Raw genomic sequence first — 12,500 nt, 5'->3', positions numbered from 1 at the left:
AAATAATGAAAAATAATATATATATATATATATATATATATATATATATATATATATATATATATATATATATATATATATATATATATATAAATTATTTTTATTTGATTATATATGTAATATATATATATATATAAAAAAATATATATATGTATATGTATATATATATATATATATATATATATATATATATATATATATATATATATATTATTTTTCCATTATTTTCTATATATATTTCTTATATAATAATAATAATAATAATACATTATTATTATTATAAAACATTAAAATAAAAATATCAAATAATAATAATAATAAAAAATTGTTAATTATGATACGATATGAGGAGAGATTAAACACAATGTTAATGTGAAATATAAATTGTGTATCAGGGCTTCTCCAATAAATTATTTAATAATTATGTTAAAATGCTTTGAAATGGAATTTTTGTTTCATGAGATTTTAAATCCAAACCTAAATGTTCATATAATTAAAACTACCCGTTCAGAATAGGGCATTTGTTGTAACCAATACGTGATCCGTAAGAGGAATTAAAACCATGATCTTTTGAAAGTTGAAGTAGATTTGATTTGGGATGACCCTCAACCACAGACATGTTGCAGTATTTCCTCAACTGCACAGAACCATTCATATCGGAGGTGTGTTCAAACATAAAAGTTGTCTTTGGGTGGCCTGAAGGAAACTGCTAATTCAAACAGCTGTTAATATGCAGAACACACACTCACAGGATGACTACAATTACAGTACGTGTGTTTCTCACACACACACACACACCCCGATCACACAGCACTGCGTTTATTGGCCAGACACGGAGTGAATAATTCAGCGCTCACCACCCAGAGCGACAGACACACAGACTTCCCTTAATGTTTCCTGCAGGCGTCCCACTCAACATGATTATGTACTTTCCTCACGCTGTGTACTAAAACACCTTCCCACCGCTGCCAAGTTTGGAATTGGATTTCTGCGGCCGGCGCGGACATGCCGCGCGAAAGCTGCGAGGACGGCGTGATAATGCCGCAGCATGGCTGTTGTGCTCCTGACAGGGGTTTCTTCAGGAATCCGGCCCACGGCTCAGATCACTCCGGAGGAGACGTCAAGGGCACCGCAACATTTACACCACCATTATTTATTATCTGACATCTGAAGGATGAAACTTCCTTCCAGATTATCCGAGGAGGAACTTGACTCGACTTTGGGATGACATTATTCAATAATACAACGTGTATATAATAGCTAAAATAAATATTTAATCACAAACGTGGTTAATGAGTGAATAATAAGTTCTGTGAACGGTGCATTTAATAAATATTTATAGAAAGAGATTTAAAATTTCTTAATGTTTTGCGGTTTGCTTTTGCTCGGTAATATTATTACATATTTAAATGTTAGAATCAATTTATCATCGTTTTAACTTTCATTTTAGCGGATTTGTCTGAATTGAATGTTTATATAGAAATAACCGACAACGTCTTTATACGTTTCAAAATCTTCGACGTTCGAGCTAGAACGAACGCAAAGCGCAAATGATTCTTACGATTCAAACGAACGGAGAGTCGGAAAGACTCAAAGCACTGGTGTGAATCGTTTGAATTGCTTTAGTTTAAATATGCATCATCTCTTTTGAAATGGATGTAAAAAAACAGTACCTATGCAAAATATGCGAGTGAATTCTAAAATTCTATAAAAACAAAAGCATTCTAAAATTATATGAAAGTGCTTTGTTTTAATACATATAATGTATATGTGCTTAAAATATACCCGCTTTATTTTACACTATAATTCTGAAATAAAGAAGCAAGTTCTTAACCTGAATTCGTTCGTAACTCTAATTTGTCATTTCTAGTGTGAAATATCAACTCAGTTGCTCAATCAGTTCCCGTCTCCGTTACCTCCAGCTCCGTGAACAAATATCCTGGTGAATATTATATCATCTTTGCACAACCGAAGCAGACTTGCTCATTAGAATAATGCGCCGTGTGGCTCTCCTGTGTGTGTGTGTGTGTGTGTGTGTGTGTGTTACCTGACGTGAGACGTTCTAGACGGTTGGGTCTTGTTCCGTCCTGGATTCGCGCAGCAGTTTCATCTGTGTTCATTTATTCGTCTCACTCCCCGCAGTGACTGTAAACACTCATCCTCAGGTGGAGCGTTTCTGCTTTTAAATCGGTTTTCACACCGAATTTGTAAGTGCAGAAACAGAGCAAATGTGCTAACGGTCTTATTTAGAAACCTCAGTGTGTGCGTGTGTTTACAGTGACGTTTGCTTTTAATAAAAGGTCCTTGGCAACAATTTCTGATAACCGGCGTCATGCATGCACTTTTAGAATGCTTTATAAAGAGGAAAAAAACCAACTATATATAGAACCTTGATTTATGCGTGCTTGATTTGTTAGTTACTCCCGAGAGCGTGACGTTTCTGAATGCTATATGGCATTGAGAGCTAATATAGATATTGCACAGATAAAAGGAGGACGCGCCGAGTGAAATGAAAGCGAGCTGAGTGAATGAAAGTGCCGCTCTTGTGTCTGAATCGTGGTACATATAGATCTGAGCTGTAATTCTCTTTCTGCTGCCGTGATGTCCTTGACAGCAGACGTTGCTGTGGAGTGACGGTCCACGAAGCAGACAGCGGATCTTTCAGAGCTTCATCCTGTTAAACTCACCATCGCTGTGGGGTTGTGTGTGTGTGTGTGTGTGTGTGTGTGTGTGTGTGTGTGTTTGTTGTAATCTGTGTTTTTGTGTGTGTGCGTTTAGTTTCTGCAGGACACTTTGGACGCCCTTTTCAACATCATGATGGAGAACTCGGACAGTGAAACCTTTGATACTCTTGTGTTTGATGCTCTGGTAAGATTTTCAGTACATGTGCACAAATTAAGTTAAAGAAAGTACACATATATATTACAAACACATGCAGACACAAAAAGTGAAATTTTATATATATAAAACTCCAAAATTAGTAAGCATTACAAAAAAATACATACATATATTTGTGTAATATTTATGCTATTACTATTCCTAACTAACCCTTATAATTAATCATAACAATATGCTATTATTCTATTAGTAATACTATTATTAATATAAAATTCTTTCCACTTTCCTCTAAATGTAATATTTACATTTTAAAATTAATTAGTATTAATTAGTATTATTTAACCATATATATATATATATATATATATATATATATATATATATATATATATATATATATATATATATATATATATATATTAAAGTAGCATTTAATATTTGAGTTGTGAAATAGTAGGGTTACCATTAGGAAAAAATATACTGACATATTTTAACAGCTCTCGTATCATCTTAAGTTCTTAAAATTTAAGAACTGTTTTTATTTCTTATGTTATATTTAATAATAATGAATAAAAATGTTATTTTGGCCCAGTATTTAATGTTTTAATGTTTAATATTAAATAAAAAAAAGCATTCTTAATAAATGCATTCTTGTTCATTTTTGCTTAATTTCTTTTTAAATACATTTTTTGTGTGTCTTCTGTTTCTGAAAGGTGTTTATAATCGGGCTGATCGCCGACAGGAAGTTCCATCACTTCAATCCGGTCCTGGAGACCTACATCCGCAAGCACTTCAGCGCCACCCTGGCCTACACGTGAGTATGATGTTCTGCCCTCTCTGTGCCAGCATGAGCTTTCATTTTTTTCTGTGTAACACCCTGTGTTCTGATATGTTTCAGAAAGCTGACAAAAGTCCTGAAGAACTACGTGGATAATGCTGAGAAGCTGACGGAGCAGCTGCTGAAAGCTCTGAAGGCTTTAGAGTACATCTTCAAGTTCATCGTGAGATCCCGAGTTCTCTTCAACCAGTACGTTCAGTTCTCTCTTTCATCTCACATCTGAGATTTATTCGTATCATATCACTCAAGTCCATGGAGTTGGGCTTGTAGTCTGAACCAGGGAATTATCTTTGAACGTCTCAGATTATTATCAACAATAATAGGTTTTATTATTACTACTACTAGATTTTTTTTACATTAAAATATAAAATATTGGAAATTTCTAACATTAATGGCATCACTATTTTTTTCTTTCCAGTGCCTTCAGTACTTAATAATCAGTATGTAATAATTGTTGTATTAATAAGTACTGTAGTAAAAATGTTTATTATTATTATTATTATTAATGCTATCAAATGATTAGTTGCATCCAAAATAAAGGATTTGCTTTCCGTAATATTTGTGTACATTTTATGTATATATAAATACATACACATACAGTATATTTTGGAAATATTTACATTCACATGCATTTATATATTTATATTCTTATATTTTATATATAAATTTTTCCTTATGTATAAATGCACATTTTTATATATATATATATATATATATATATATATATATATATATATATATATATATATATATATATATATATATATATATACAAAATGTGATGTGATTAATCACGATTAGTCAGTACTATTTTTTTATTATTATTATTAAATGCTTGACTATTTTAGTTAAGAATAGAATTTAACAATTCTGTTTGGCATACTATTTAACAGTAATTTAGTATTTTGTTCAGTAGGGTATTTAAATATTTAACACAACAATTCGTCAAAGTGCCAACAATATTTGTAATATAACTATCAATATTAGTAGGAATTTTTATAGCATAGAATTTGTATATAATTATTTTATAGCCATTTTTATGTATAATCAGAAACACTGGCCAAATTATGCCTTACAAACAAAATCAGGACAACTAGATTTTGTTTTGATCCCATTTATTTTGTGCAGCCGCGCTATTTATATTGTGCAGACGGTAACAAAAAGCTAACAGATATGAATAAATAATAAATGTCGGCTTATCCAACATAGTTTCCAAAAGTTATTTCTCTTCCGTCTTCTTAATATGGGTTTCCCAGCCAGTAAGCTGCAGTTGAGGCTAAGAGATGTGACAGCTTGATTGAACGCGCAGATCTGAAACGCCACACCTTTATCAAAGCGAAGTGGCCCGGTTTCCTGACGGATGGAGGATGTGTTCGAGGCGGACAGGAAGCGGAACGGGCAGCGGCTCTGATTTAGGGAGACGGAGGACACGTTGAGTAATGGCTCGGCCTAAATTAAGTTCAGCGCTGGTGATTAGCTTGTTGTCTGCGGGTGAAGTATATGACGGTGTCTCTTTAACTACCTGAACGCTGAGAGCTCCTGACACCTCAGAGCTCTGTGAGAGACACTAATGAGCACAGTCTGATCTGATTGACTTCTCTGCTCGCTCAGACTCGACCTGCTGCTGCTGCTGCTGCTGTTCACCAACTCGGTCCCAGGGCTTCAGACTGCAGTGGAAACCATGAGAAATGTGACCAAAAATAAGTCAGCCTGAGATTGAACAGCTAGCGGTGTCAGAAGGAATATGCGCTTTCTTAAAATGGTCATGAGTTTCGGTGTTTACTGCAATCAAATGATTCTGATGACCTTTAAACCGGCATCCAGAAAAGTCAAATAATCATTTTTAAAGCGAACATGCACATATTTAGCACAAAATGCAGTTGCATGAGCTTTATTACAAAATATACTATTGTGATGAACACTTAAAATAGTGCTTCAATCATTTGTCAGTGTGAACAATTTTGTTCATGCAATTTTTTTTTCAAATTTGATTTTGTGGCTAAGTATAATTTATGCAAAGTACAATTTCTTATTTATCGAATATATCTTGAAATATTGCACTTATGCAAAATACAGTTACTTCTTTCCATTTATATTTAATGGTAAATATGACCTTGGCATTTTTTTTTACCAGTTTTTCCAAATTAATTTATTTGTTCATGCAAAATATAAATTCTTTCCGGGGTCAAATGAGCATTTTTTTTTTTAGACAGCTAGTTTAATTCTCATTTATTTTTGCAACAAAAAAAACTAACTTGATTTTGGGGTTAAATGTGACCCCAGCATGCCTTCATATCTATTTATTAATTTATTGATTGTTGCTAAATAATTTTGTATATTTAATTTTTTTTTAACATTTATAATTGGTTTATTTTTGGTAGATTTTATATGATCTCAGCATTTGGGATTAAATATGACCTCAGTATTTGTTTAACTTGATTTGCTTTTTGCAAAGTATAGTTTTTTAATTTTTTTGACCCCGGCATATTCAACCTCAACTGTTTTTTAAACATTAATTAAAAATAATATAGATACTGTGGTATTTCCCCTTTACTTTAGTACTTAATGGGTGTAAAGCACTTTAGAATAATTAATGGTCAGCTGGAGTGTAAAGAATATATCAATATATTTGACAGACCATTAACTAAGTGTGTGTGTGTGTGTGTCGTCGATGGAGGGCCGGTCTGATGTAAACGCTCTGGATGAGGGCGAGGACGTCACCGTAACCAGAGCACAGAAAATCAGGTGGCGCTAATCGCATCAGCAAAGGCCGTCGGTGAGCGTTTAATGAAAATGTGAGCTCGGGAATCCTCCCAGTGTTTGTGTGGCTCTTTGGAGCGGCTCCGAGACGGCCCGTCAGCTCTCTGCCCTTCAAACTAGATTACGGAGCAATTCATCAATCTGATCAGCCTGTAATCAGGAGCTAGTTTAGAGGTGCCACCGAACAGGTGGGAGTGTGTGTGTGCGCTCGTGTGGAGACTGACACATTGTTTTTGATGTGGATTTGTATGGCTCCGGCTAGTTTGATGTCGCGGATTTGCATTCCGAACACATGTAGAGCGGTCTGCTGGCCCTCTGATGATTTAGATGAAATGATTCTCGCCGCTCGAGCCCCTGATCATCTGCTGTTTGTGTGTTTTCCTTCAGGCTCTACGAGAACAAAGGCGAGAGCGATTTCGTGGAGTCCCTGAGGAATCTCTTCGCCTCGTTTAACGCCATGATGAACAGCAATGCTGAAGGGACCGGCGGGGTGAAGGTGAGAACGCTCTAGGAGCCGTTTTCTGATGAGCTGGATGTTTAAACGCTGCCGTAATAGAGCGATGAGATAAGAGAAAGCGAAACATTTACACACGGGTTCCTGGTGTGTCGTGCAACGCACGAGGAGATGTTTCTCAGAAGTGCTTCATGAGAGGATTGACGTTTCCCCAAAACCTCTATCTACATGCATTTGCGCACCCATATATTCAAAGTTGCTGCTTCTCACTCAGTCTCAGTCTCGCATGACTTAATTTGTCAAACGTGACATTTTTCAATAGTTGGCTAGCTAGCACCTCAAAATGACAAGAAAAAGAACTGATATGTAAAAGAAGTCAAACTATACATTTTATATGCCATTTAATGCGTGTAGCTTAAGAATAGTTCATGTGCTGAATTTCCCTGCCGAAAATTATTATTATATTCTGTTGATTAACATTAGTCTATCAACTTGCTACAACTTAACTCACTATCTTTCATATATTTAATGACTTTTGTAAATTCATAATGACTCATTCTTCATTAGTACTAATTTTATGTTTCTGGTGCGTCATGTACAGTAGCATATTTGAATATGTAATATGTAATTTTAAGAGAATACACTTAACATTTAAAAAAATTAATAAAAAAAAAAAAAAAAAAATATATATATATATATATATATATATATATATATATATATATATATATATATATATATATATATATATATATATATATATATATATATATATATATATATATATATATATATATATATATATATATATATATATATATATATATATATATATATATATATATATTATATATATATATACATACACACACATACATCATGAATGCATTCCATTGGTCAAAACTGTTACAACACATTTCAACAGATATTAAATAAAAAAAAAAAAAAGCTAAATTAAGTTGTAATTTTTTTTTTTTTTTTTTTCATTATACTGTTTCTAGTGACTATCGTTGATTTGATTACAGACCATCTTGGTATTTATTCTGAATCTGTATTGTTAAAAGCGCTATATAAATAAAAGTGATTGATTTATTGATTGCACAAAAACGCAGTACAAACTAATAAACGCAGCCTTGATGAGCATAAAAGTATAAACCAACACCATACATTCCTTTTGTATAAAAAAAGGTTCTCGCAAGAAGGAAGGTCATTTGGAACAACATGAGCAAAATCTGTATCTGAAGGCTCTGTATCTCAGCACGTTTTACCAGAATGCTGCTCTGTTTCTTCTATCAAACATAAATATGTATGTTTCTGTCTTTCACGTGTTGAAGAGTGTGTTTGTGTCTCTCTCTCGTCCCCTGATGTCCTCCTCTGTCCACTGTGGCTCTGGCTTCACAATCTTTAGCTTCTCCTCAAGGTACTCTATCTGTCCTCCTTTCCTCCATCTGTTTCTCCGCTCCTCCTCCTTCATTTGTGTGCAGTTTTGTCTGTCACTGACCTTTCCTGTCACTTCTTTTTTGCATTAACACACCTCTGTTCTAACACACACGCGCACACACACACACACACACACACACACACAAAGCATCAGATCCTCTGGACGGGTCGTGGGTCTGCCTGGAGTGATGCAGGTGTGCCGCTGTTCCCCGGATCTTAGTGCTTTTGTCAGAAAATTAAAAATTGATCTTGTTAAGATGCACTGTCATGGGGAGCAATGTGCTTTTCTCTCCGTTGGCCTTGTCGCAACAGGAAAGCAAGGGACGACGTGAGTGAAACGGCACGTCAGCTTCAAGTACATCGTGTTCACATTCCCTTGTGCTTATTATTTAAACAGTCTGAGCTTGTGCTGGTCTGTTTTAGACTTGTTCATTGGTTCCTTCAGTCAGTCATATATTTGTGTATATATGTGTGTGTGTATATATATATATATATATATATATATATATATATATATATATATATATATATATATATATATATATATATATATATATATATATATATATATATATATATATATATATATATATATATATATATATATATGTATATACGTATATATGTATATGTATATACGTATATATGTATATGTATATATGTATATATATATATATATATATATATATATATATATACATATATATATATATATATATATATATATATATATATATATATATATATATATATATATATATATATATATATATATATATATATATATATATATAGTATGTATATATATACAGTATGTATATATGTACTGTATGTATATATGTACTGTATGTATATGTGTATATATATGTACTGTATGTATATGTGTGTATATATGTGTGTGTGTTTGAAGGGAGTGCTGTAAAACTCCTGGCCTGACTGGTGTGTTGCTATTTCAAAACACATCAAATCAAACGTGAGTTACCGCCTCAGATATTCACTTTTTTAGTAAACACTTGAACTCCAACACCTCATTTTCCAGCAAACTCTCAGGTTAAATCAGACTCTATGTGGGCTGCTGGGAAGAGAATTTATCAAATGGAAAACTTCATAAGCCATCCATCACTGGCTCTGTTGACTCTTGGTTCACACTGCGTTCCGATCCTTTCTTTTTTCCTCTAAATGATTTCAAAGTACGTCAGAATTTGACACCGTGACGGGGATCAAACGGGAAGGAGCCACTTTTAAATCCGGATCTGTAAACTCTCAGGACGCGCACATCTTCAGGTGTGACTAGAATAAAGCCAGGCAATTATCAGTAAAGCTGTTGAGTCGAGTCTTTCCTTAATCAAGGTTTTAAAGCTGCCGCGTGTTGATTTTAGCCAAGCAGGACGGTTTCCTGAAATCTGTTGTTGATCCTTGAACAAGATCCCTGTCAAACTCTTATCAAAGACAGATGAAACTGCTTAACCAGAAAAATGTTGAAGCCGCTATCCAAACATCTGGTTGTTCTGTGATCTATATAAGGAGCAAACATGAACACAAGCCAAGGAAGAGCCAAACAGAGTTATATCACTTGTAGAAACTGATTAATAGACATTCCCAATCTGCAAAAATCTTTTAGATTGACAGGTGTGACATATTTGATTGACAGGTGTCACTTTCACAGATTACGGGCATTTGATTAGATTGATAGAGGAAACATTGGTCCCACTTAATAGCAGTTAGCCTTAACTTACATACTTGCTTTATATTGTATTGCAAAACACTTTTGTTGCTGTAGAGGTGGGATACGGGTAAGGTTAGGGACAGGTTTAGCGCTTTGGGTAGGTTTAAGGATGGGTTAATGTGTAAGGGATGGGTTCATTAATGATGCATTTATTAAATCATATATTTGTTAGTTCAGAGTAATTGAATGCTCAGTGTTTGTCAGTTAAGCAGCGTTAAAAGCAGCAGGCAGAGGAAGGAAGACACATTCTCGTGACTCATCGATCATCTATCGATCTGGCTGTTTGAGAGTATTTCAGTTTTTGTGTTTCATAAGTGTGTTCTCTGCATGAGGTTCATCATTCATCAACGGCCCTCTCCTTAGGCCATTCAGCACAGCTGGATTTGCTCTGAGCGTGGATGGACTGATGGGAATCACAGCCACAGCATCTCTGATAATCATTAAATGAGGCTCTTGACACCTTCATGTAGGTCCTTGAGCAATGTGAAGTCATCGTTCATCCTGTTAGGACAGCACAATTCATCAAAACTAACTCAATCCTCTAAAAAGATTACTTTTTTTTTATTATTATTTTTTTTTTATAGGCTGACTAACTCAGATTTTCCCCTGTTTCTCAGGTTATTTAGCCTTTTTTTTAGATCATACTAATATATATTTTTATTGTAAATTCTAGGGTGCTGCACTGAAATATGTTCCGACTATCGTCAATGATTTGAAACTCGTCTTCGATCCAAAGGAGCTCAGGTGAGTTTTTCAGACATGGTGAATATTCTTCTGTATTTTTTTGAGTCAAGGCTATTATTAACTTATTGCTAGTAGCATGTTTTAGCATTGCATGCGTGCGCGCAGCCAAAAATAAGTAATGAGTGTTTTGCAGCAGGGTTTATGGAGAGTTTAAAACAATCAATAAAAAGCAACTATTTAATTTTATATTTTTAGCTTATTGTACTTTTATTATATTTTGCTCCATTTCGTTATTGTATTTGAATTGTTTTAATTGACTGGATGTCGGTGATATTGAATCCAAAAATATCACTTCTGGAATAAAAAAGTTTATTATTTAAATAAATTAATAAACACAAACAATCAAATGATATTGTTGCCCATTCTGCATTTTGTTTTTAAGCTAAAATGTTGAAGTTATTCAAATAAGAACTGTGTTCAGTTTTGTTTTAGTGTAGTTTTAGTTTTTGTTTTAAATTGTATTTAAATCTTTTTTTTTTCTCATTTATTTATTATTATTGTTTTTTTAGGATTTAAACAAAAATTATTATATTTATAATATACTAATAATTATAATTATTTTCTGAAATGAATTATTTACTAATGATATTGCCAGTCCTGCCTCGTTTTTTTTTTTAGCTGTAATCTGATTGTTTTTTTATTATTCTTTAATTTAATTTTATTTTTAATTAAATATTTTTTTATTTGTATTTTAATTTGTAATTTTAAATTAATTTTTTTACATTTTTATTTTACAAAAATCCCTCTTCCTGCAGCAATCTTGTCTCTCATCCTGTCTTCCTGCCCGTACCGTCTCACTCTCCTTATTTCTCCCTCCATCTTCATCCAGCCGTTTTTCGGTTTTCTTCATGCTGTCTGCCTCGCAAACAAAACCCGATACAGTTATCCTCACCCTGCCTCCTCCTGGCTTTCATCTGTCTCTGCCTGTGAGAGGCTGTAATGAAATCAGGTGACTTCTTCAGTCTGATGGTCCTCAAACCCTAGATCCGATCGTCATTAACATCTTTCAGGGCGATGGAGTTTTGCTCGTATGTCATTACCGTTTCCTCATCGCTTTGCCGCTTAAGCATTTCTCACACGCTTTAGATTCCAAACACAATCGGCGCAAAGTGATCCCGTTGCCGTGGAGACGCAGCGGTCACTCGCCCATCCCGTCTGCTGGTCAGGATAATGCGTTCCTCCCTGAGTGGCATTATAATGGAGTTCTGCAGCTCTTGTGATGGCTAAATTTACTGCACACACACACACACACACACACACACACACAGGGAGAGATGATGGCATGAATCCCGCTGCGTCTCAGGAGTTTAGCTGAAGACGGCCTTTTCTTACCAAACCAATTTTCCTCGACGTGAAATTTTGGCAAGGCGTTTTATAACAGCGGGATTCTTTGTTGGATTGGAGTAATTGTGTTCTTGAGTCGGAGGTGTTTCAGTAGTTCATCATTAACTAGTGCTCATCAGCTGATTTAATTTAAAAAAAAAAAACTGTTCTTCTCTTCCTCTCTCGGAGTTTGTTCTGGTTAAGAGGATTTCATCCCTCCTGTGTCTCTTCAGTCTCCTGCGCTTTTCTTCACTCCCATAAAAAAACAGGGACTTTCTCTTTCCTTTTTCCTTATTTCCTTTACTTCATTTCTTTATTTTTTACTTGCCATTTGTATTCTATTTATTTCCTGACTTTCCTGTGCCTTTTTTCTTTTC

General features: G+C 34.1%; 1 protein-coding gene across 2 annotated transcripts in view; it reads left to right on the top strand.

Annotated features, from left to right (window-relative positions):
* dock1 (dedicator of cytokinesis 1) overlaps positions 1 to 12,500 on the top strand; it is a 214,595-nt gene that overhangs the window by 59,951 nt on the left and 142,144 nt on the right. For both annotated transcript variants that reach the window (XM_043253180.1, XM_043253179.1), the window contains exons 20-24: positions 2,779 to 2,868; positions 3,552 to 3,652; positions 3,737 to 3,865; positions 6,824 to 6,932; positions 10,730 to 10,800. In XM_043253180.1, the coding sequence (XP_043109115.1) occupies positions 2,779 to 2,868; positions 3,552 to 3,652; positions 3,737 to 3,865; positions 6,824 to 6,932; positions 10,730 to 10,800 (500 nt within the window). The remainder of the gene's footprint in view (positions 1 to 2,778; positions 2,869 to 3,551; positions 3,653 to 3,736; positions 3,866 to 6,823; positions 6,933 to 10,729; positions 10,801 to 12,500) is intronic.

This window comes from Puntigrus tetrazona, chromosome 12 (assembly GCF_018831695.1).
Source record: "Puntigrus tetrazona isolate hp1 chromosome 12, ASM1883169v1, whole genome shotgun sequence".
NCBI lineage: Eukaryota > Metazoa > Chordata > Actinopteri > Cypriniformes > Cyprinidae > Puntigrus > Puntigrus tetrazona.
The sequence above is the reverse complement of the archived record's forward strand: the minus strand, read 5'-3'. Positions and strand labels throughout refer to the sequence as shown.